Below are 25229 nucleotides of genomic sequence, written 5' to 3'. Positions count from 1 at the left end.
GCGAAATCTCCATTCCCACCCCACTCTAGGGGAAGGATACTGCAAAATCTCCATTCCCTCCCCACTCCAGGGGAAGGATACTGTAAAATCCCCATTCCCTCCCCACTCTTGGAGAAGGATACTGCAAAATCTCCAGTCCCTCCCCACTCTTGGAGAAGGATACTGCAAAATCTCCATTCCCACCCCACTCCAGGGGAAGGATACTGCAAAATCTCCATTCCCTCCCCACTCTTGGAGAAGGATACTGCGAAATCTCCATTCCCTCCCGACTCCAGGGAAAGGATACTGCAAAATCTCCATTCCCTCCCCACTCTTGGAGAAGGATACTGCAAAATCTCCATTCCCTCCCCACTCTTGGAGAAGGATACTGCAAAATCTCCATTCCCTCCCCACTCTTGGAGAAGGATACTGCAAAATCCCCATTCCCTCCCCACTCTTGGAGAAGGATACTGCAAAATCTCCATTCCCTCCGCACTCCAGGGAAAGGATACTGCAAAATCTCCATTCCCTCCGCACTCCAGGGAAAGGATACTGCAAAATCCCCATTCCCTCCCCACTCTTGGAGAAGGATACTGCAAAATCTCCATTCCCTCCGCACTCCAGGGAAAGGATACTGCAAAATCTCCATTCCCTCCGCACTCCAGGGAAAGGATACTGCAAAATCTCCATTCCCTCTGCACTCCAGGGGGAGGGATATTTCAATATCTCTATTCCCTCCCCACTCCAGGGGAAGGATACCGCAAAATCCCCATTCCCACCTCACCCTGGGGCCAGCCAGTGATTGTATTTGCTGGTTGTCCGAACTACTCAAAATTTCCACTACTAGTTCTCCAGAACCGGTCAGTACCTGCTGAATTTCACCCTTGGGTTTGGTTCAGGAGCTGCTGATAGGTACCATAAATCTACCCATAATTGTATTTACCTGGCTACCTTTCAGGGCCATCTGGATATTGCCTTCTTCTGGCTGACCATCTAAACTTCATCCAAGAAAACAACCTCATTAGTTTCAACTGAAATTTAGATGCCAGGATAATTTATCTGCATGGGAACTCAGTTTCTTAATTACTAGCTAATTAAACCACTGGAATATTTCTTATTTTGTTGGGGAACGAAATGCAGAAGTAAAGTTGCCTTGCGACAGCAGCGAATATCTGTAGCTCGGGTATAGGATGAGGGTGGGAAATTTGTCCTCTGAGTTTGTGGGTTGGTTTCTGAATGTTTTGTTGCTAGGCTAGGTAACGAAGCATTCGGAAATGAACCCGTAAGCTCGGAGGACAAATTTCCCACCCTCAGTAAAGTTGTCCACCAAAAGAAAAAATGAGGGAATCTTGTTTTTCCCGTTTTTGGTGTTTAAATAAGGAACATTCTAGATTATTTAAACACTCTAACATAGTGCTAGGGATGTGGTTGCTTAATGGCTAAGAGGCTGAGCTTGACGATCTGAAAGGTCGGCAGTTCGGCCGTTTGAATCCCTAGCGCCACTTAACAGAGTGAGCTCCGGTTACTTGTCCCAGCTTCTGCCAACCTAGCAGTTTGAAAGCATGTAAAAATGCAAGTAGAAGCGGAATATTATAAACAGGTATAGATAAGATGATATAACAAGGTACAAATGTTAACATAATGACTGTAATATGTAGTGAAAAGAGAAAAGCATGTATAGATAAGACAATATGACCATGTACAAAATGTTGATATAACGACTGTAACATATGTTGAAAAGAGAAAAACAATAAAAATTACTAGGCAAAAAAAAATGCAAGTAGAAAAATAGGGACCACTTTTGGTGGGAAGGGAACAGCGTTCTGTGCACCTTTGGTGTTTAGTCATGCCAGCCACATGACCTCGGAGACGTCTTTGCACAGCGCTGGCTCTTCAGCTTTGAAACTGAGATGAGCACTGCCCCCTAGAGTCGGGAACGACTAGCAGATATATGTGCGAGGGGAACCTTTACCTTTAACCTAGTGCTATTTCAATATGTCAATCCTTAGTGTTTCCCCCCGCCCCCCAGGGGAGGTATTATGGTTCCTAGCATGCTTTCCAGGTGTGGTAAAGGTTGGTTTGGAGTTCAAGAAAGCTTTTGCTTAGTACTTAATCTCCCATAATTACCAATTACTCATAGTGTGATTAAAGAAAATGGTTGTGTGAATGTCAAAAAGGCTTCAGGAGCATGTCCCAAAGGTGTTTTTTTCAAAAGGCAACTGGACTTTCTTTGTTTTTCTTTGAAGCCGTTTTGTTTCTCATCCAAGAAGCTTCTTCAAGTGAGAACTGAGAACTGAAGAAGCTTCTTGAATGAGAAGTGAAACCTCTTCAAGGAAAAAAACAAAGGAAGTCGGTTGCTTTTTGAAAAACCACCTTTGGGGAACAACCATGATCTGGATGACTGAGAATCTTCGTGGACCTTTTAAGATCAACAATCTAGTCTCCTGCATTAATACATTCCGTCCAGAAATTAATCCATGTAATAAAATCAACTCTTATTTTTTTAAAACTTCAAGAAGTTCTTAAAATAACTTTTTTTTTTTTTGGTATTTCAGTAAAAAAAGGTGACATGGTCAATCTCAATTTCTTATCATAAATACATTTTTAAAATGTTAACCTCTTGGTAAACTTGTATTGTTATTTCTTTTTTATTGGCTTGCTGCATAGAAAAACAGGATTAAAAAACGCTTGACCATTTTTGTAGGTTACATTTTCTTGCCCTCACTAGAGGGCGCTGTTGCTCTTTAGAAAAATAATATTAGCCGATGATCGCCAAGCTCTTTCAAAGTTTGACCAAAACAAAGATTAGTTTTGACTGGGCTATTTTATATTTTAATTGCTGGTGCTAAAGTTCAGAAGTGGAAAGGTATAGGAACTAATCTCTACTAATAATTGAATTCAACTTTATTGGCAAACATGCCTGACAGGATGAAACACAGTGTGAGTTAATAGCAGCCCCGTATTTTTAACTGAAGGCTAAGATGAATGTAGTTATCAAAGCAGTAACCTTTGTCTTTATCTAAAACTTTGTTGTACGTCCTTGAAATCTCATGTAGGGAGTTCTGTATGTAGGCTGCAATCTGTCTATGGTCTTATAAGACCTGTGTGGTACTTCTGGAATTCTTTGTCGCTTTCTGAAAGAGAATAACGGAGTTGGAAGGGATCTTGGAAATCATCTAGTCCAACCCACTGTTCAAGCACGAGACCCTGTACCAGTGATGGCTAACCTTTTTGTTGCATGCAGAAAGCACATGTGTGTATGTGTGCACCCTTAATGCAATGCATGTGTGACCCCTCTCCCTGCATGCTCCGCCCCACTGCGCATGCACGGGCGACCCCCGTGTGCACCCTGCACATACGCTCTGCCCCACTCCACATGCATGTGCAACTCAGTGCATGCACACATGACCCCTCTATGCACCCCGCCCCTGCCCATGCACACATGACCCCCTACAGTCTTCTGCCTCCACACATGCACCCTGTTTTCCTGTGCATGTGCGGCAGAGACCCCAAAACCAGCTGGCCGGCAGATGGCACGCGCCCAAGTGCATGGAACTCGGCTGGGGCAACGGCTCGTGTTGCCCCAGAGAGAGTTCTGCGTGCCACAGGTTCACCATCACAGCCCTGTACCATTTACACTACAATACAATACAATAGTAGAGTTGGAAGGGACCTTGGAGGTCTTCTAGTCCAACCCCCTGCCTAGGCAGGAAACCCTACACCATTCCAGACAAATGGTTATCCAACATCTTCTTAAAGACTTCCAGTGTTGGGGCATTCACCACTTCTGGAGGCAACTTCTGTTCCACTGATTAATTGTTCTAACTGTCAGGAAGTTTCTCCTCAGTTCTAAGTTGCTTCTTTCCTTGATTAGTTTCCACCCATTGCTTCTTGTTCTACCCTCAGGTGCCTTGGAAAATAGTTTGACTCCCTCTTCTTTGTGGCAGCCCCTGAGATCTTGGAACATTGCTATCATGTCTCCCCTATTCCTTCTTTCTCTTAAGCTAAACATACCCAGTTCCTGCAACCGTTCTTCATATGTTTTAGTCTCCAGTCCCCTAATCATCTTTGTTGCTCTTCTCTGCACTCTTTCTAGAGTCTCTTTAAGTCTATTGGTTGTTCAGCCTCTTCTTAAAAAGCCTACAGTGCACCCAAAATTTCTGGAGGCAAGCTGATCCACTGATTAATTGTTGTAACTATCAGGAAATTTCTTCTTAGTTAGAGATTGGTTTTCTCCTTGATTAGTTTCTATTCATTGCTTCTTGTTCTGCCTTTAGGTGCTTTGGAGAATAGGTTGACTCCCTCTTCCATGTAGAAGCCCCCTCAAATATTGGAACACTGCTATCATGTTACCCTTTAGTCCTTTTTATTTAACCGAAAAGGTTTTCTAAATTGAGGGAATCCTCATTTTATTGCCTACCCCGTTTAGCAATCACAGTTACAATGGTGATGTAAAAGGAACCTCATGCCCAGTTTATCACATTTGTGACCTTGGTAGGTCTGTAAAGTAAAGGAAAATTGAAGTAAGATTATAACCACAGTTGCAGTTTCTCTTAGTGACCATTTTGCTGGTTATAATTGTCACTAAACGAGGACTACCTGTAGACTCACGTTTTGAAAGGCTGGAAAGAAAGAAAAAAAATAGACTCCTTGCACGATACATCTACTCTTTCACTAAACCTTTTTTGCCTTTGAGATTTAACAAAATTGAAACCTGTGTGCAACTGTATAAATGTTTGACCTTCATTTCTGCATGAATTCATTTCTGTATGGAAAAAAAAGTGTCGACTACAAGTCAAAAATGGAAACTAGACTGTCCAATTAAACATCATGTTGTTTTCAGTTTTTTTAAAAAAAAATTAATTCTTATTATTCCTGAGTGAGTTTGAGGGAAAATATTTAGAAATCAAGGAAAAATACTGCAGTTAAATCCATAGATACCAAAGGGGAAATTAAATGCTTGGTTCTCAATTTTTAGTTATTTGTTCCTTCTGCCTATCATGGAATTTGAGGTTGAGATGGAATGGGTAAAAAGGTTTATAGAACCCAGCTTCCAGAATTCTTTCCCATCTTTAAACTTGATTACAAGTCACATGGATAGGGGAAAAAATGAAGGCAGAACCTAGAATGAAGAGATAGATAACATTCTGAACTACTTGTTGTGGCCCGCCAGCGGCCAACAGAGCTGGCAGCAGATTCGAACAATGAGGAGGGTTGGGGAGGAACCTGGGCCAGTCCTGGAGTCTGGGGAAGGCTCTGATGAGGGCTCTGTGTCGGAGGCAGAGATGAGGCCAGAACCGTATGCCAGTTATCAGCTGCCTTCAGAGTCAGACATCAGTGAGGCAGAAGAACAGCTGGAGCCTCTTCCCAGTGTGCACATGCACTGAGTTGTCAGATGAAGGGAACAGCTAAAGAACAGGAGTGGACTTGGGAGTAAGGCCACAGGTGAACTATGAATGGCCCCTCTCAGAGGAAATAAAAGAGGAGAGAAAGGGGAGTGGAGTTTTCAGGAGACAATTAGTTCGCTTAATTGGTTCTTAACTCTCCAAGACTCCTTGTCAGGTTTTGCAGATATCGGCCTGTGAGCTCTCCAAGCTAGATAAGGTCTGTGACTGTAAATCCTCCCTTGCTGGATGTGAATGAGCAGAATTCACTGCAAATTAATAAAAAGGTTTTTTGTCGGGACAAGGAGTTTGCTTCATGCTCTCGGGAAGCCTAGTTCGCAACACTACTGTCCAATGTCTCTACCATAGAAATCCATTAGAGATCCCTCCCCTGCCGCCCCAACCCTACACAGCCATGTTTGGATCAGGCCCATTTGGAAACTCAGAATTTCTTTGGCTGACGTTTTCCTCCGTACGAAATTCGGTTCAGTTTTCAGAAAATAATCTTGCTTTTGAACAAGTGGATGAAGCCCCGAGACCCTTAACACAATTTCTTCCCGATATTTTTCAGAAAAATAAAAAAGAAGCACAATGTGTCATGCTTAGCCCAGGAAAGACAAAGAAAATCCAGCCAAAGTTCAGTCTTGTATTGGCTTATACCAAATAGACAGAATCTTGCCAAACTAAATGTTTACTGCTTTCTCCCTAATGGATACATCCTGAGAGATTCTGCGAACCGATTTCCTAACTGATAATGATGATAATAACGTATACATATTTATTGCTATGATACAATACAATACAATACAATACAATCGCAGAGTTGGAAGGGACCTTGGAGGTCTTCTAGTCCAACCCCCTGCCTAGGCAGGAAACCCTATACCGTCTCAGACAAATGGCTATCCAACATCTTCTTAAAGACTTCCAGTGTTGGGACATTCACAACTTCTGGAGGCAAGCTGTTCCACTGATTAATTGTTCTAACTGTCAGGAAGTTTCTCCTCAGTTCTAAGTTGCATCTCTCCTTGTTTAGTTTCCACCCATTGCTTCTTGTTCTACACTCAGGTGCCTTGGATAATAGATTGACTCCCTCTTCTTTGTGGCAGCCCCTGAGATATTGTAAGACTGCTATCATGTCTCCCCCAGTCCTTCTTTTCATTAAACTAGACATACCCAGTTCCTGCAACCGTTCTTCATATGTTTTAGCCTCCAGTCCCCTAATCATCTTTGTTGCTCTTCTCTGCACTCTTTCTAGAGTCTCAACATCTTTTTTATATCGTGGCGACCAAAACTGAATGCCGTATTCCAAGTGTGGCCTTACCAAGGCATTATAAAGTGGTATTAACACTTCACGGGATCTTGATTCTATCCCTCTGTTGATGCAACCTCGAACTGTGTTGGCTTTTTTGGCAGCTGCTGCACATTGCCCTCTCTCACAAATTCTCTTCCTCTGTCTCTTATCCAGTTTTAGGTTGTGCTGCCTAATGTCTCACACCCCCTTTCTGGACTGTGCTCTTTATTTCCTGAAAAATTGCCGCTTCATGTCGTCCATCATCACCCAGCGTTTTCGCATTTGTCCTCTCTAATAGTTGCACAAATCAGTAACTACGTTCTTGGAAGCTTCTTTTGCAGGGGGTTTGAACTGCGTGTATTTTCATTTTTGCTTTGTTTTGAAGTTGTATTAACACTGCAGCTGCTATTATGAGCAGCTGCACCAATACGGCAATGCCATTATAGGGTGGCATCCGCTTTTGAAGAAATCAGGAAGAGAAAGCATTCAGAAGAGACTTTTAGATTCAATTTCCTCTCTCAACCCTTTCTGTGCCGCCTCGTGATTAGGGGAAAGCTTTTTTTTGTTTTTCGTTTTGGTTCAGTCGATGCCTGAAATGGAAACAATCAGTAATGGTACACGAAGTATGCAAAACTAGGCGATATGTAGCATTCGTGTTGAATTTTACTTTGTCAGAAGGCAGGCACATGCTGCAGAGAGAAAAAATGAATCGGGACGCAGTCATTGGAACCAAAGTGGCAGATGTGATCACATTTTTCTGGATTAAGGGGGGGGGGAATCTGTGTAAATTGGTATTGGAGGTGAGATGATTAAAACTGGAAGCGAAGCTGAATTAGAAGCCTTGTTTCCTTCCTCCATATTCTTCTTCACCAGTTGCGGCTGGCAGGTCATTAAAGTGGGCCGCGGGTATCATAAGCCAGAACTTTAGGAAAAATAAACTTGATTGTGACAGGGGGAAAAAAATTCTAAAGCTGAATAAAGTTTATGTTAAGTTGGTTTCTTAGACTCCACGGTCCTTCCAGAGGTTGATGGAAAAACCTATTTAATGTCCTATCTTCTGGCTGGATCACATCATCGGGAATGTTTCTCTGAGCATCGTAAGGGGATTATCTTGCTTACCTAGGCACCGCATGTGCGATACGCTTCTCTGAAAGTGGAGATCTTCATCAAGAACTCTGTGCTTATATTTCGGAGGGCGCTGTGGCAAATAACCAGGAATAATTTCTGTATCTTGAAAGTTTCTCCAGAGCAAATGTTAGGCAGCATTTGTTCTTGATATGAGAAAGGAGTTTCAAAAGGACTGAGGTTGGCAAAACATGCAGCCCGGGGTCAAATATTTTAAGAAATGTTCTGTTGCCTTTAACATTGCTCGCATTTGGTTCCTGAAGCAGCAATTTGACTTTTCTAGAAAGAGAGAGAGAGAGAGAGAGAGGGAGGGAGGGAGGGAGGGAGAGAGAAGGAGAGAGAGAGAAAGAGACACACACAAAGAGAGAGATACCTATTTTCCATAGGGGGGGGGAAACCAGCGGGAGCCACAAAACCTTGGTAGGCATGGCAGGTGGGGGCGAGATCCTGTGACTGAGTGGGAGTGAGTGATTGAAAGATAGATAGAGATAGAGGGAGAGTGATAGAGGGAGAGTGATAGAGGGAGAGAGAATTCTGGGAGTTGAAGTCCACATGTCTTAAAGATGCCAAGCTTGAAGGCCTCTGGGGTAGAGGAAAGAGTAAATGGTACATGGTGTAAGGAAACTGCCATTTTGTTCCCTTTTGTTCTCGAAGTTGCGCTTATTTTCCTGAACTCTCGAGAAAATGTGTTGGCTTAATGCTTGACGAACCCAGCATCTCAGTTTAGCTGACGAAACAGTCTTCTAATTTCATCTGGGTTGAAATATGCCTTTTTAATTTTAGGAAACTGTGTGTATTAATATTGCACGATTGTACTTGCCAAAAGGAGATTTAAAACATGCAACTAATTTTGTTTTTCCTTAATGCTTAATTAGTACTCTCTTCTGCAGTTGGCCTGCTCACAGGAGCTGCAGAGGAATTGCTACGTCTGAAAGACGATGCTAATACGAGGTTGGATCCTGATTCTTCTGTTTCTGGGGGAACAAAAAAAAAAACCACACATATTTTTATACTCATAGGTGTCATTGTTCTCACCATTATCCCAGAAGGCAACTTCTGCCTTTTGTTTTAATTACAAAAGTAGGTGACAAATTTTTCTTTGCTCTAAATGTTCTTTTACTTCTTGGTTGTAAAATAAAAATTGCAGGTTGCAAGTTGGGCAAAGGAAAAAAAATCTAAGCGAGGGGCTATAAAAAGAGCAAAACATAATACTTTAAACGAGGAAAATGAAATTTCCGGCACTTTTAAAGTTTTTCCTAAACTAATGGCAGCTGGGGAAAATGGCTGACTAGCCTTGTGTAAAACTCCACTTTGTATTTTGTATTTGGTTGCAGGAATTGGGTATGTCTAGTTTAATGAAAAGAAGGCCTAGGATAACACGATAGCAGTCTTCCAATATTTGAGGGACTGCCACAAAGAAGAGGGGGTCATCCTATTCTCCAAAGCGCCTGAAGGCAGGACAAGAAACGATGGATGGAAGCTAATGAAGGAGAGAACCAACCGAGAACTAAGGAGAAATTTCCTGTCAGTGAGAATGATCAACCAGAGGAATGGCTTACTTTCAGGGATTGAGAGTGCTCCATCGCTGGAGGTTTTTAAGAAGAGACTGGACATCCATTTGAAATGGTATAGGGTCTCCTGCGTGAGACCTTCAAACTCCCTTCCAACTCTGTTATTCTATCCTGTTATTCTTTTTGCAACACTGCCTGAAATTATAAAGGTAAAGGTTCCCCTTGCACATATGTGCTTGTTGTTCCGGACTCTAGGGGGTGGTACTCATTTCTGTTTCAAAGCCAAAGAGCCAGCGCTATACGAAGACATCTCCATGGTCATGTGGCTGGCATGACTAAACACCGAAGGCGCCTGGAACGCTGTTACCTTCCCACCAAAGGTGATTCCTATTTTTTGTACCTGCATTTTTTACGTGCTTTCGAACTGCTAGGTTGGCAGAAGCTGGGACAAGTAATGGGAGCTCCCTCCATTATGCAGCACTAGGGATTCAAACTGCCGAACTGCTGACCTTTCTAATCGACAAGCTCAGTGTCTTCGCCACTGAGCCACTGCGTCCCATTGGCTGAGATTATACAGCTTAAAGACCTAAATGTGAGGAATATAATTTTATATTGAGTCTCTTGAGCGGAAGCTTGCTGTGTTACATTGAACGGTTCCTGAGAAATTTTGCTTTGAAAAACTTGAGAACTTTCAGCCAGAGTTTTAAGACTTCTGTTTCTAAAATTAAACCCCTGGGATGCTGTTTGTTGCATTCAAGTCAGAGTTCCCACAGTTGAAATCTTAAGAGTTTGTGAAAGAAGGCAGAGCAAAGTAGTACATATACCTGACCTCCGGTCCTTCCGACGCACCTTAAAAAGTTGGCTTTTCCAGCAAGCCGTCCTGGCCTGTTAATTTTAACTTATTTTAAATGTATTGTCTTTTAAATTCAGTTGTTTTTTTGGACATGTATATAATTTTTTTTAACCTTGGGATGTGTGTTTTTTTAATGTTGTACGCCGCCCTGAGTCCTTTTGGAGAAGGGCGGCATATAAATCCAAATAAACAGAAACAGAAACCTGCATAAATTCTTTATCATGGTATAGGCAAATTAAATATAAAAATGAATATTTGATCATGTGAGACATATTATTTGATGTGTCTTGGCTGCTGCCATGGAAAAATTTGGTGACAAATATTGCCATAGTAGTGTAGAATTAGAAAATAGAAATCCTGTCTAGGACGTTGTTGCAAAATGGGTACAATAAATGAGTTCCTTAGTTCCCTTTGAAAATTACAATAGGGCAGTAAAAGAGTGACAGTTTCAATTTCTCCTGAACCCCATGGAAAAATCAGTACAAATAAGGCTTTGGGTTATTTTAGTATCCACTCAGCAAAAAAATGGATGGCAGAATATTGTTCCATGTCCCCAGAAAGTCTTTTCTCAACCTAGGGAAACTGATCGGTGAAATATTTGGCTGCCTCATTGGGACCCCCTTGTAATCCAGGTTCTACTGTTGCATGGATCCTACTGTGTCCTCTTGAAAGGATCCTACTCTGAATCTACACTTCCATGTCAGGAGTTCTTGAAAAGAACCCAAAATAAAATGGTAGATTGTTTATTTACTTATTTCATTCAAAGCCTTTATGTGGCTGCCCAGCCTCAACCAAGTTGACACTGAAGGGCTAATGAAAAATTCAACAAAGGAATACAAAACCATAGTCCGTAAACCTCTCCAAAAGCGATTGCACCAATTAGAAAGAACCAATTAAGAAATATAATGGAAGTCAAAAACAGAAATGACAGCATCATCAGTTTAGGGATCTGACGTATCATAACCTAAAGCAGGGATGTCCAAACTTCGGAACTTTAAGACTTGTGGACTTCAACTCCTAGAATTCCCCAGCCAGCATGGCTGGCTGGGGAATTCTGGGAGTTGAAGTCCACAAGTCTTAAAGTTCCCAAGTTTGGACACCCCTGACCTAAAGGCTTAGAGAAGGATTGAGGCCTTTGATGACTTTGAATGGACCAGCAGACACAAGACCAATGAGATGTCAGGAGGAACATCTTCTAAGATAGGGGCTCAATAGCATTATGTAAATGTCATTTTTTAAATTATAAGTAGTCCTTGTGTTACAAAAGTTTATTTAGTACAGTGCTCAAGTTTGGCTGTCTCATTGGGACCCCTTGTAATCCCGGTTCTACTGTTGTATGGATCCTACTGACCTCCAACTGGTGTATCAGTTCCATAATATGTCATCGAACTTCATTTTTGGTGTAGTGACAATTGTATTCTGATGTATGCTGTGTGTTGTGACTGAGGCTGCCCGAGAGCATGAAGCAAAGTCCTTGTCCCGACAAAAAACCCTTTTATTCATTGACTGTGAATTCTGCTCATTCACATTCAGCAAAGTCTTTCAAGGGAGGATTTGCAGTCACAGACCGTATTTGGCTTGGACAGCTGCCAGGCCGATATCTGCAAAACTTGGCAAGGAGCCTCGGAAAGTCACAAACCAATTAAGCGAATTAATTGTCTCCTGCAAACTCCACTCCCCTTTCACTCCTCTTTCATTTCCTCTGGGAGGGCCATTCATTGTCCCTGCGCATATGCATACTGGGAACAGGCTCCAGCTGTTCATCTGACTCACTGATGCCTGACTCTGAAGGCAACTGAGAACTGGCATATGGCTCTGACCCCCTCTCTGCCTCTGACACAGAGCACTCATCAGAGCCTTCCCCAGACTCCAGGACTGGCCTATCTTCCTCCCCAACCTCCCCACTGTCCAAATCTGCTGCCAACTCCACTGGCTGCTGGCGGGCCACAAAACTGATACTCATTAAAAGAATATACATTTTTACGTTTCCAAAGCGTTTCTCTAGAATGATGGTTTATGTGTAGTGCCAAGCCATAATAAGGTGGTTTGATTTTAAGCTCAGCATGATGCCTAAATCAGATACAAGAAAACAGGAGCCAGGACAGACTTCACTTTTTAGAATATGTTTAGAATGGAAAGTTGATATCTCAGGTTAAGGTTAGTTCACAGCCTCTAAAATATATTTAGTTCCTGCATTCATTTTCCAAAGTGACTTTCTGCACTATTAAAACAAAACATTTAAAAATCTGATAGCAAACTATTTTAAAACTACATCATGAGTTTAAAACTCATGATTTAGTCAAATGTTTACTGGAAAAGAGGGCTTTAATGCTGCAAGGAAATAGCTGGCGTGAGAACAGGTACCAGCCCTGTTCTTGAATATAAGATAATGTAAGTCAAGCGTTAATGGGACCAGAATGATAGCCTCTACACAAGATCTTAATAACTAGGGAGATTCTTATCAAATAATGAACAGTAAATGGCCAAATTCTTACTGATCCCTTAGATACTTTATCTCCTAAGCCTTTTGAGGCATCAACATTTATAGACGGCTTTCTAATTTGTCTGGGAAAAGTTCATAAGCCAATGAAACTGTTGTAATGAAGAAACTGCATCTTGCCATAACTGGCTCCAGGCAATATTCTGGCTATTACATTTTGGGATCATTGACCTTTCTGAGCGGTTCTCAAAGGCAGCCTCCTATAGATAATCTTACTATATCAAAATATTCCGCCTTTTATCTCCCTCTGCTCAGCGATCCACCTAGATATCTCAATAATTCTCTGAAAATACCTATTAAATTACACATTTTTGTGCCTAATTCTATGTGAAATACATTTCTGCAATTTCTAAAGAGAAGTAGATGATTTAAATGTTTAAACTGGAACTCTATGTGGTCTAAAAGCTCTGTGCACACATATATTTATACAGTATATATAAAGTTGGCATGTACCATGTTAAAGTACTTTTTATTCTCACAGTAATAGATATCAAAATTCTACCTTGACTTGTCCAAACCAATTTTTTTTTTTAAAATGGACAAATCTTAATATACTTGATGCTGGCTTTTATTTTAATGAGGTAGACAATGGAATTTAGCCAATATATTTTGCTTATATTTCATCTTCATTTTAAAAATCTGTGCAAAATGCCCATGTTCTGTAGAAGCATATTCAAACTATTAAGCACGATACAGTTTAAGTTTTTGGCCAACTTTACAGAATCTAGTGCTATACTTATATGGTTTGCCACCTCAATTCTTAAAGCGGACAAGTAATGTGAAATATGTACTTCTGAAAAAAGCATTCTGCTTTTCTTGCATTAGGTTTATGATCGACTTAAGCAGGGTTTTTTGAAATGACACTTAAGCATGGTTGGATAAGTGACACATATAATGCTAATCCCCAAAGTATGTTTTGTTTACAAATCACAATAATGATGATATTATCAATTTCAGTCATGTCCGACTCTTGTCAATTCTATAGGCCAGGTCTTTCCATACCTTCGGACCTTACTCTATTTCTTTGAGTTGTTCTATGCTCTGGCTATGAACTATGGTGCTGGAGAAGACTCCTGCGAGTCCCTTGGACTGCAAGGGGATCAAATCGATCAGTCCTGGAGGAGATCAACCCTGACTGCTCTTTAGAAAGCTGAAGATGAAACTCAAATCCTTTGGCCACCTAATGAGAAGGAAGGACTCACTGGAGAAGAGCCTAATGCTGGGAAAGATTAAGGGTAAAAGAATAAGGGGACGACAGAGAATGAGGTGACTGGATGGAGTCACAGAAGCAGTAGGTGTGAGCTTAAATGGATTCCAGGGGATGGTAGAGGACGGGAAGGCCTGGAGGAACGTGGTCCATGGGGTCGTGATGGTTCGGACATGACTTCACAACTAACAACAATACTCTGGCTGCTGTCAGCTTAGATGGAAGCTACCTTAAGACTAAATCCTTCAAACTTCCTAATTTCTTAGGGGTCCAATTAATAACTTTCTTGATTTAGTCATCATCTGATAGGAAATTGGGATGGGAAACAAAGTTGGGTTCTCAACAGTTTTGAGGCATGATTGGGTTAAGTTGAATAACTGGAAAACACAGAATGTTTTTCTGCTTCCTCAAAATATTCCTGGTGTGCTCTAAACCCCAGTAATTCAATCTTGTTCCACTTTTGAAAAATTCTGTCCAGTGCTTGATGTCTCCATTGAAAAGAGTCTCTGAGAAAGATGATTGTAGGAAGAAAATATGCTGGCTGATACTCTTATTCCTTAGGATGTACTGTAAAGGTAAAGGTTCCCTTCACACATATGTGCTAGTCGTTCCTGACTCTGGGGGGCAGTGCTCACTTCCGTTTCAAAGCTGAAGAGTCAGCATTGCCGAAGATGTCTCCGTGGTCATGTGGCTGGCATGACTAAATGCCAAAGGTGCATGGAACGCTGTTCCCTTCCCACCAAAGGTGATTCCTATTTTTCTACTAGTATTTTTACATGCTTTCAAACTGCTAGTTGGCCGAAGCTGGGACAAGTAATGGGAGCTCACTCAGTTACACGGCTCTAAGGATTCGAACTGCCGACCTTTCTGATTGACAAGTTCAGTGTCTTAGTCACTGAGCCACTGTGTCCCCGAGATGTAATGTATCTTTTCTAATTGGACATTCTGATTTATTTTATACTCTACTGTTTTATAAAGCCTTTGGAACTGAAGTAAAAAGGAAAAAAATCAAGACACAAACACTTTAGTACTTTATCGAACCAAAATAAACAGAGGTTTCTTCTGTATATCATACACGAGATGATAATTTATCTTACACTCCAGTGATGATGTATAAAATGTCTGTTTTGCTTCAGATATCTGGCAGCGGTTACCTCAGGAAATCCAGAGGCTAACAGTTTACCGAAAATACCATATATTATAAAATATTAATGGTTTAATGAAGAACAGAACACTGAACACTAGCGGAATTTCATTTTTTTAAAGGAAATGATTAATATGGGGTGAGACATATTGTTTGTTGGCTTGTTGCCATTTAAAACAGATTGTCAGGGGAAATTCAGCTTAGAGTTTGTTATTTGAGCTACATACGTACAGCTTTATACTGATCATTATTACAACAGCCTTTTATGTATACAGTATTAATATTCACGCTGGCTTTATTACGAAGATACCCTGAACTTTCTTCTTACATCTTTTAATTCTGTTTTTTAAAAAATATGCAATTACACGTAGTCCTCGGCATACAGCTACATTTGGGCCCAAAATTTCCATTGCTAAGCAAGGCAGCTGTTGAGTGAGTTTTGCCCTGTTTTACGACCATCCAGCCACAGTTGTTAAGTGAATCATCATGTTAAGTTTGTTGTAAAGGGGATCTGGCTTCCCCGTGAACTTTGTTTGTCAGACGGTCGCAAAAGGTGATCACATGACCCCGGGACAATGCAACTGTCAAGTGTCCAAATTTTGATCACAGGAGGCTGCAACAGCCGTAAATGAACAATCTCACAACTCACTTTTTTCAGTGCCATTGGGACTTTGAATAGTCACCAAATGAATGATTGCATTTCTTTATTTAGAAAAAAAATGTATAGGTTAACTTAAGGATTGTAATTTGAGGATTACCTGTGTAGTTTGATGTAGGGAATATTTCATATTGAGCTACCTTCAATATTTCAGTAAGACGTTTGCAAATCAGTTGAGAGGATTTTCCAAAGCTAGGAAAGGATTTGAGCACTTTGCATAAAATAACCTAGAACCCTGATGGCAAACCTATGGCACATGTGCCGGAAGTGGCATGCAGAGCCATCTCTCTGGGCATGTGGCCATTGCCTGCTAATTTTCCGGGTTCTGGTGCGCTGGCCAGCTGGTTTTCACACGTGCGGGAGCACTGGAAACTGGAAGAGTAGCCACCCGGTGTGCATGTGCGCGCTGGGAAGATGATCTTTTGTTTTCTGGTGCACGCATGCGCGCTGGCCAGCTGCTCTTTGCACGTGCTTGCGTGCCAGAAACCAGAAGAACAGGCAGCTGGTGTGCATGCCGGAAACTGGAAGATCATCTTCCTAGCACGCGTGTGAAAGCTCTTCGGTTTTCCGGCATGTGCATACGCACTTGTGTATGCCCGCTTCAGCACTCATTGCCAAAAAGGTTCTCCAACACTGCCCTAACGTCTCCAGAAGGACATGCTGGTAAACTGATTCCACTCTTTGTTGACACTGAATATTAAAAAGTGTCTTCATGTTAGCCACAATTGTTAATTAGAATCAACCCGGAAGATGTTTGAAGAGTTTGGAAGGGATCTGAGAAGGGATGTCAGACCTTTCTTAATTGTGAGGATTTAGAGGAAAAGGGAGGCACTAAGCAACCATTTTAATTTTCAGCACTTCTGATCTTCTCCTTAGAAACTTGCTGGGGAGTACTTAAACTTAGTAATCAAGTGCTACTTGTTTGTATTACAGTATGAAACCAATTTTGAAACAAATGTAAATGGCTTTTAAATATCAATCTTTATTTTATTAAAACAGTAAAGCATATGGCCCACTAAAAATGGAGCAGCTCAGCAACTGCCTTCTGAAAGTTTCTTTGCTTGCATTTGCTCAGTGGAATTAAAACAGGGAAAAGTATTTTGCATATGTTGAAAACTAGATTCATCTCCGTGCGGTGAATTACTCAGATAATTAAAGTTGCCTGATACAATGAATGGCTTTAAAAAGGAAGAGAAATTGCTTAGACTTAAACACTGTAAGCATGTAATTGCACAGAATGTTATAAATTTATGTAAGCAGTTGTTTCTTTAATCTTAAGTTATATCCTATGTTGTAAACTAAATTTGTCTTGCCCCAGGGTACTGCTAGGAGTGAAGCTGTGTATATTCAATAGTGTTTTTCTTTTGGATAAACAAGATTTAAACCAATCCTGCATCTTGCTTAAAACAAAAAAAGGAACAAATGGTCATCTTTTTTTGTTGTATTATCTCTTGTGTTGAATATTCAAGCGCTAATTTGACTCTTTCTAGTTTAGAATAGAATAACAGAGTTGGAAGGGACCTTGGAGGTCTTCTAGTCCAACCCCCTGCCCAGGCAGGGAACCCTTCACCACTTCAGACAAATGGTTATCCAACACCTTCTTAAAAACTTCCAATATTGGAGCATTTACAACTTCTGGAGGCAAATTGATTGTTCTAACTGTCAGGAAATTTCTCCTTCTAAGTTGCTTCTCTCCTTGATTAGTTTCCACCCATTGCTTCTTGTTCTGCCTTCAGGTGCTTTGGAGAATAGTTTGACTCCCTCTTCTTTGTGGCAACCCCTGAGTAGCTTGAAAGTATTAAGCTGGGATGGCTGGTCTAGAGAAAAGAAGAACTGGGGGGGAAATGATAGCAGTATTCCAGTATTTGAGAGGTTTCCACAAAATGAAGGGGGTCAATTAAAGGTGCTTTTTCAAGAGGCAACTGGATTTTTTGGTTATTCTCTGAAGACGTTTCGCCTCTCATCCAAGAAGCTTCCTCAGCTCAGAAGCTGAAAAAGCTTCTTGGATGAGAAGCGAAACATCTTCAAAGAAAAACCAGAAAGTCCTCTTGAAAAAGCACTTTTGGGACAACCATGACCTGGATGACTGAGAATCTCCACAGACAGGAGGTGGCCAACTTATTTCCAAAGCACCAGAGGGCAGGACAAGAAACAATGGATGGAAACTAACCAAGGGGAGAAGCGACCTGAAATTGAGGAGAAACTTCCCCAAAGTGAGAACAATTAACCAGTGGAACGTTTTGTCTTCAGAAGTCATGGGTGCTGAATCCCTGGAGGTTTTTAAGAAGAGACTGGACAGCCAATTGTCTGAAACGGGATAAGTTCTCCTGCTTGAGTGAGGCGGGGGGGGGGGGGGGTTGGACTAGAAGACCTCAAGGTCCCTTCCTCCTTTGTTCTGATTGATATACGATGCCAATGTGTTTGTGGGTAGATTCTTCACAACAAAATGCTTTAAAGTCTTTGTGAGATCAAAAGCCTGTGTGTTTGTGTGTGTGTGTAGCCACTTCGAAAAGTCAGCCTGTCTTGAAACGTCCCCTCCCCCCTCCCCTCTGGGCGTGGCTCAAATTAGCCAGGTAGCCAGCACACCTGCACAGAGTAGATTTCTGAGGGAACGGATGTAGGTCTGAGGGAAAGGGTGCATTTTCGTAGGGGAGGGGGAGATTGTCTGAAGGTTTGTATATAGGATAAGGATTAAAAACAGGAAGATTTCATGATTTAAACGATTTAAATAGGAGAAGGAAGGTGTGTTGAATATGCTTTGAGTTGTTGGTAAACAAAAAATGGCGGGAAATAAATAAGCAAATGCATAAATAATGAAATGCATAAACAAACTCATCAAATTTCTAGCTGGCTTACAAACAAACCTGGAGCCATTTAAGTCAACTTAAATGCATGGATATAGAATAAAAATAGCAGTGTTATAGATAACATAAATAAATAACGTAAATAAGTATTGGGTCTACTTTTGGAAAGAGCAGACAAGGACCCTGATTTTTTCCCCTCACACGAACGGATAGTGCTTTTTCTGCCTTGCTTCCTCAAATGTGGGATGCTTGCACTAACTGAAATGGAAGATGAATCCATGTGCTAAAGATCTTGTCAGTTTTTAAATAGTTGGGCCATGTCGATTTGCATTGGCTTTGGTTCGTAGGATTCATTTTCGGGGCTTTTGACAGCTTGCCTTTTCCCCCCTGCCTTAGTTTACTCCAAGTAACTCTGACGCCCCCCCACCCCCCCAAGTCTGTGTTACATTTAAAATGTTAGCGGTAGCATTTTTTAAGAAACTTGTAATTGAAAAATCTCAAAGGAAATGGATAAAACACAAAAGAGCAACAGTTAATCACGCTAATGAATGCACATCTGAAGCAGGGAAAAAGCTGATTTGCCGAGTTTTAACACTGCTATTTTTATTCTATATCCATGCATTTAAGTTGACTTTGTTTTGTATCGGCTCCAGGTTTTTTGTTTATTTGTTTGTAAGCCAGCTAGGAATTTGATGAGTCAGGAGAATAAACTGTTTCCACAAATGCTTAGGACCCAGGCAGACATATTTCCCTGCTGACCTGATGTTGTGTGTGTTCCTTACTGGGTCTTCCCAATATGTGTTTTGTGACAGGTTTTGAAACGGCGAAATCTTTTGCCCTCCATGGTGCCCATGTCATTCTGGCCTGCCGAAACACCTCAAGAGCGGATGAGGCCGTGCGCCAGATCTTGAAAGAATGGGTAAGGATCTTTGCTTTGTGAATATCTAGATTTATGCTTTAAAGCTTACAAGCGCTCAGAGATTTCTGCCTCAAACTCCTAAGCTGCGCACATAGTGCCTAATGTTGAAAAAGATGCCACTTAAAAATGAGAAATTAAAACAGCATTAATAAAATGTAGAGATGTCAGCTGAGCAAATCAGGTAATTATGAGTCACACAGATTGAGATGATAGGTAGGTAGGTAGGTAGGTAGGTAGGTAGGTAGGTAGGTAGGTAGGTAGGTAGATACTGTGTTTCCCTGAAAATAAGTCAGGGCCTTATCTTCTTTTGACCCCAAAATAAGAGCTTGGCCTTATTTTCGGGGAGGTCTTATTATTTTTGAGGTGCAGGAGACGGCGAGTGTGGTCACTTCATGGCTGCTGCTGTATTGCAATATTTTTGGGGAGGGCTTATTTTGGGGGAGGGCTTATTTTAGCGCATGCGCTTAAAAACCCAATTGGGTTTATTATCTGGGGAGATCTTATTTTCAGGGAAACAGGGGGGGATAGATAGATAGATAGATAGATAGATAGATAGATAGATAGATAGATAGATGATAGATAGATGATAGATAGATAGATAGATAGATAGATGATAGATAGATAGATAGATAGATGATGGATAGATAGATGATAGATAGATAGATAGATAGATGATAGATAGATAGATGATAGATAGATAGATAGATAGATGATTGATAGATAGATAGATAGATAGATAGATAGATGATAGATAGATAGATAGATAGATAGATAGATAGATAGATAGATAGATAGATAGATAGATACTGTAGATAGATGAGACATATACTGTTAGATAGATGATAGAATGAATGAGAGACAGACAGACAGACAGACACTACACATACAATAAAAAATTAAACGCCTGAGCAAATCAGCGTTTTGATTTTGAGCTGGAAAGGAAACAACAACTCTTGAGGCCCTATTTATGGAGGAAATATCATTGTGATGGATCCCATCATTGAAAAGACTCTCTCTCTCTCATTCCTAATATATAATTTCTTTCATTGGAGATGTTTGGAATAACAAGACACACCCTTACTCTGAGAAAGTTTGTAATTTAAAGTGAAGATTAAATTAACACATTTGGAAGCAAAAAGTGGAAAAGAGGATAAATATATGATTCCTTTAACATTTTGATAGGAATACTGGCAGTTGCGAAGTTGAATGTTTGGGCCCAAATTGAAGGAGATACTGATTTAACTTATAATACATGAAATACAAGCCTTTCTACTGTTACTGGGTGTACTACTAGTAGTGTGGTTTTAAACCCATTGGATTTAATGTAATAGTGTGGTAAAATATAATGGAAACCTATGAAAGACACCAGTCTTTGTGAAATGTATTTCAAATGTTTGTATGGAATCTGTCCTGTCAAAATGTTATTTTGTACTTCCTGTGGTTGAATTTAGCTTCATTTCATTTGGGAGACCTAGCATACACCATACAATCATCACAACATCCGGTTCTGCTTTCCTAACATGATGCTCTCCATATGTGATAAAGTAATCAGTGCAATATGAAAGTTGCGATTCTTGGAAAACAAAGTTGTGTTTATTTTGAATAGCTTCAAAATAGCTTTCTTTATTAGCCGTTTCTCTCTCCTAATTGTTCACAATACTATTTAATCTTAGAGTACAGTAGCTGGAGTACCTCCGGTCTATCTTTGTAATGGGATTGCTTTGTAATATCTTTGTAATTGCTGTTGTTTTTTGAGAAGGACTAATTAACTTTGATGATGCCACTAATATTATGGCACTTTGACAATACCTCAGATTTATGACTCAGGTAAAATACATAAATGAAATGCAGGTGCTGAAGCAGAAAGAATAAGTTGTTACTGAACTTTAATTACTTGAATTGCATAAGTAGGAGTGAATTAGTGGGTGTTCAGAATTTACATCAGTTGGAAGTAATCTTGGAAGGAAGATAAAGAAAAGCTACTTAAACTGAAAAAAGGCAATTTTATTTGCAATCAATTTATGGTCTGAATCTAATAGAAAGCCAGTTTTTTTTAAATTCTTTGTCAAGTGTATTTGTGTTGGTTTGTCAATGCTTTCTGTTGAGAGTCTATTGATATAATGGATTTCTCTTCAAAGTATCTTTTATTTAAATTGTATGGCCGCCACCAATGGCAGGCTAGCTTTGATGCCATGGGGTTAGTCTATTTTGACTGCCAAAGGTTGCATTAACTAGCACTTGAATTGAGAGCCTTTAAGTTACAGGAACAGCATCTTGAGATGACACAGATAACTGTAAGAAAGGGTAATTGAAAGAGTAACACAAAATCCACTAGCTCAGAGTATAGCAACTGGAATTGCAAACGTGTTTTTAAAAGAGATTCATGAAATGCAAACTGCACAAATTAGACAAACATCTTGCTCCTTTTGTGGCAAAATTAATCTCGTTAGAGGAAATTAAGCATGAAAGTGATCTTTTGCAAAGTTGCAACACTACATAGAGCCATACCTTACAAACATTTCTGTTGCATTCCAAGAAACAAAATGCTTTGCGGAAAATATTTTATTATTCTTAGACTTCTATGCCACTCATCTCTCTGAGACTATTCTAGGTGTATAAGGTAAAGGTAAAGGTTCCCCTCACACAGATGTGATAGTCGTTCCTAACTCTAACGGCGGTGCTCATCTCTGTTTCAAAGCCGAAGAGCCAGTGCTGTCCAAAGATGTCTCCGCACGGAACGCTGTTACCTTCCCACCAAAGGTGGTTCCTATTTTTTCTACTTGCATTTTTTACCTGCTTTTGAAGTGCTAGGTTGGCAGAAGCTGGGACAAGTAATGGGAGCTCACTCAGTTACGTAGCACTAGGGATTCGAACTGCTGAACGGTTGACCTTTCTGATCGACAAGCTCAACGTCTTAGCCACTGAGCCACTGCGTCCCATGATTCTAGGTGGTTTACAGTCAAACAATTAAAATGACAACCAAAACATTGGAACATTAAAATATGCATTTTTGGGCTCTACTTCTGGGAGATGCTCCACGTACATTGGAGTTGCCATCAGTTCATGTGGCCATATTTTCATGTACCAATTGTCTTTATTCTTGGGGAACATCAGGAAATATTGAATCTGCATAATAGCATCCTAAAGAAAGGATATGCAAAACATATATATGAAACAGAAGGTTACCCTCTCACTCTTCCAAGCCTTACAACTGTTTGTGTATATTTCTTTCTCTCTGTCCAAATTCACTAATAGTAAATAGTCTATTGGGACGTGGATCGCTCAGTGGCTTAAGACGCTGAGCTTGTCGATCAGAAAAGTTGGCAGTTCGGCTGTTTGAATTCCTAGCGCCGTGTAATGGAGTGAGCTCCCGTTACTTGTTCCAGCTTCTGCCAACCTAGCAGTTCGAAAGCATGTAACAAATGCAAGTAGAAAAATAGGAAGCATCTTTGGTGGGAAGGTAACAGCGTTCTGTGCACCTTCGGCGTTTAGTCATGTCAGCCACATGACCACAGAGACGTCTGAGGACAGCGCTGGCTCTTCGGCTTTGAAACAGAGATGAGCACCACCCACTAGAGTTGGGAACAACTAGCACATATGTGCCAGGGCAACCTTTACCTTACCTTTAAATAATCTATTAGGGTAAAACGTTTAATGGAGTAAAACCCATAATTGATAGATATCTAGCTGCAGTTGTGTTTGAGAATTTGGTCATAATTTAGAACTGCATGTTAATTTCTTGTCTGCAAAACCCTGAGCCACCTCTTCCTCCAAGAAGGAAATTAGAATCTCAGATCTTTGATACATCAAGCATAAATCTCTCAGCAATAGCCAAGGCCCTAAAGCAATCAGGAATAAAAAAATATCAATACTTTGCAAAGAAGGGAACGGTTGTTCCAATCCGCTTGATTGACTTTAAGACTTAATGAAAAACACTCCAGTAGAGTTTGTAAACACGTTTGCTCACGAGACTACCGAAATCCTATGCCACAAGCTATAGAAATCAGCTAGGCCTATTCCCTATTACCTTGGCATCATTGAATGAAAGAGTAATGATTGAGCAGGGTTTCATACCTCCCAATTGTAAGTATTTCCTTAATGAAGACTTCAGAAAATAGCAGTGTGATGAGATTGCATCTAATGGATCACAAGCAGAAAGAAAAATAAATGTTAGCACTGCTTGTCAATCATTAAAGGACTGAAGAGTTCTACAACAAAGGTGTACATGTATAGATGTGGCATAAAACATCTGTGTAGTGCAAGGAATGTTGACTTAAAGAATGCCTTAGGATCCAACTCTCTAGGTACAAGCAACTAGACCCATACTTGAAGAGTTCATAATCTTACATAATCTTCTCAGACTAATGGTTTGAACCTAGGTGAAACTAGATAAAGTTCAATAACACTTAAGAGGGGTCAGACTTTGCCCTCCTATGCTCATGTAGGGATTACAGACCAATTTCTTGCTTGACTCTTCCTCTTGGCTTGGCCAGTATCTCTCCTACAAGCTCGTTGTCTTAAAATGGCGAGTGACTAAGCTGGAATTCTTAATCTTCTCCTGTGGCCCATCTACCTAGGCATATGATAAAGTCTACACCCACTTACCTTTGTCTATTTGTGGAACCCATGCATTTGTAACTTACTTCTATTAAACCGCGTATGTCATTTAAATAACTTCCTCACTTATTCAGGGAAATCAAGTCTGTGAAATGGTGAGCAGGCTGCAAACAATGTTTTTTTTTTTTTTTTCTGGTAGAAATAAAATCGAGATAAATTGGGTCCCCGAACTAGCTGTGGAGCTGGTGAAGAATATGGGGTGTATCCCATTAAACGTTATGCAATAAAAATGGATAAAATTGTCCCCTGAAGGAGCAGCGGGTATCTGCAAGATGATACTTTCAATATCCTGTGATTTTAGATATATGTCCCATTGCATTCTTTTTTGGTTATAATAATTCATTATGAAGTATATGAATAAATTGTAGTTAGCTAATAAAACCACTGACAAAAATATGGCTAGACAGCACCAGGCAAGCAGGTACGGTAATAACCAGTCAGTGTCTCTCTTCACTTCTTATAATCCTTTATAGGATAAAAGCAGTGGGGAGGATTGACTCTGCCTTTAGATAGAGGCAGGAACATCAACCAACAGTAGCAATATTTTCTTCATGTGATATTTATTCTTCACTCCTTCATCTGGTCCTCCTTGGTAGAGAATACAAATCACTTTCAGGGCAGAAAGAATGCCATCTCCTTCAGTTTGCTTTCATATGTGAGAAAAGTGTATAGAGTTGAGGTAGTCCACAACCATTTGTTTAGCAACCATTCACACAGAACTGAAGAAAGTGACTTAAAATCAGTCCTCGCATTTGTGACTGTTGTAGCATCCCCCATGGCCAAAATTCAGGTGCTTGGCGATCAGCATGTATTTATACTGGCTGCAGAATCCGGGATGTCCATATGATGTCCATTTGTGATCAGCTGACTTCTGACAAGCAAAATCAAATGGTGGGGCAAGGCAGATTCATTTAATAACCACACGATTCTCTTAACGACTGCAGTGATTTTGCTTGGCAAGAGTCACAAAATTGGGAACAATTCAGCTAATAGCTGCCTTGCTTGGCAGCAAAAAATTGTGATCTCGAGTTGCGGTCGTAAGCTGTGCTTGCTTTATTTTTCCATGCCTCAAATGGCAGAACATTATCCTGACTTCATAGACAGAATTTTGCATGAAATTTGGCACTGTAATGTCGCATCCAACGATTCTGTCCAGGTTTAAAATAAAATGACAGATTGAAAAGATACGGATAAGGTAGGAAACAGTATAAGGCGACATTCCCCTCCCCCCTTCCCC

General features: G+C 40.6%; 1 protein-coding gene across 2 annotated transcripts in view; it reads left to right on the top strand.

The window, feature by feature from the left end:
* The window catches only part of WWOX (WW domain containing oxidoreductase), a 576016-nt gene that overhangs the window by 12618 nt on the left and 538169 nt on the right, over positions 1-25229 (top strand). For both annotated transcript variants that reach the window (XM_081963372.1, XM_081963373.1), the window contains exon 5: positions 19269-19375. In XM_081963372.1, coding sequence (XP_081819498.1) covers positions 19269-19375 — 107 coding nt within the window. The remainder of the gene's footprint in view (positions 1-19268; positions 19376-25229) is intronic.

The sequence above is a fragment of the Natrix helvetica genome (assembly GCF_964273705.1).
Source record: "Natrix helvetica genome assembly, chromosome: 10".
In the NCBI taxonomy this organism is placed as follows: Eukaryota; Metazoa; Chordata; class Lepidosauria; order Squamata; family Natricidae; genus Natrix; species Natrix helvetica.
The sequence above is the reverse complement of the archived record's forward strand: the minus strand, read 5'-3'. Positions and strand labels throughout refer to the sequence as shown.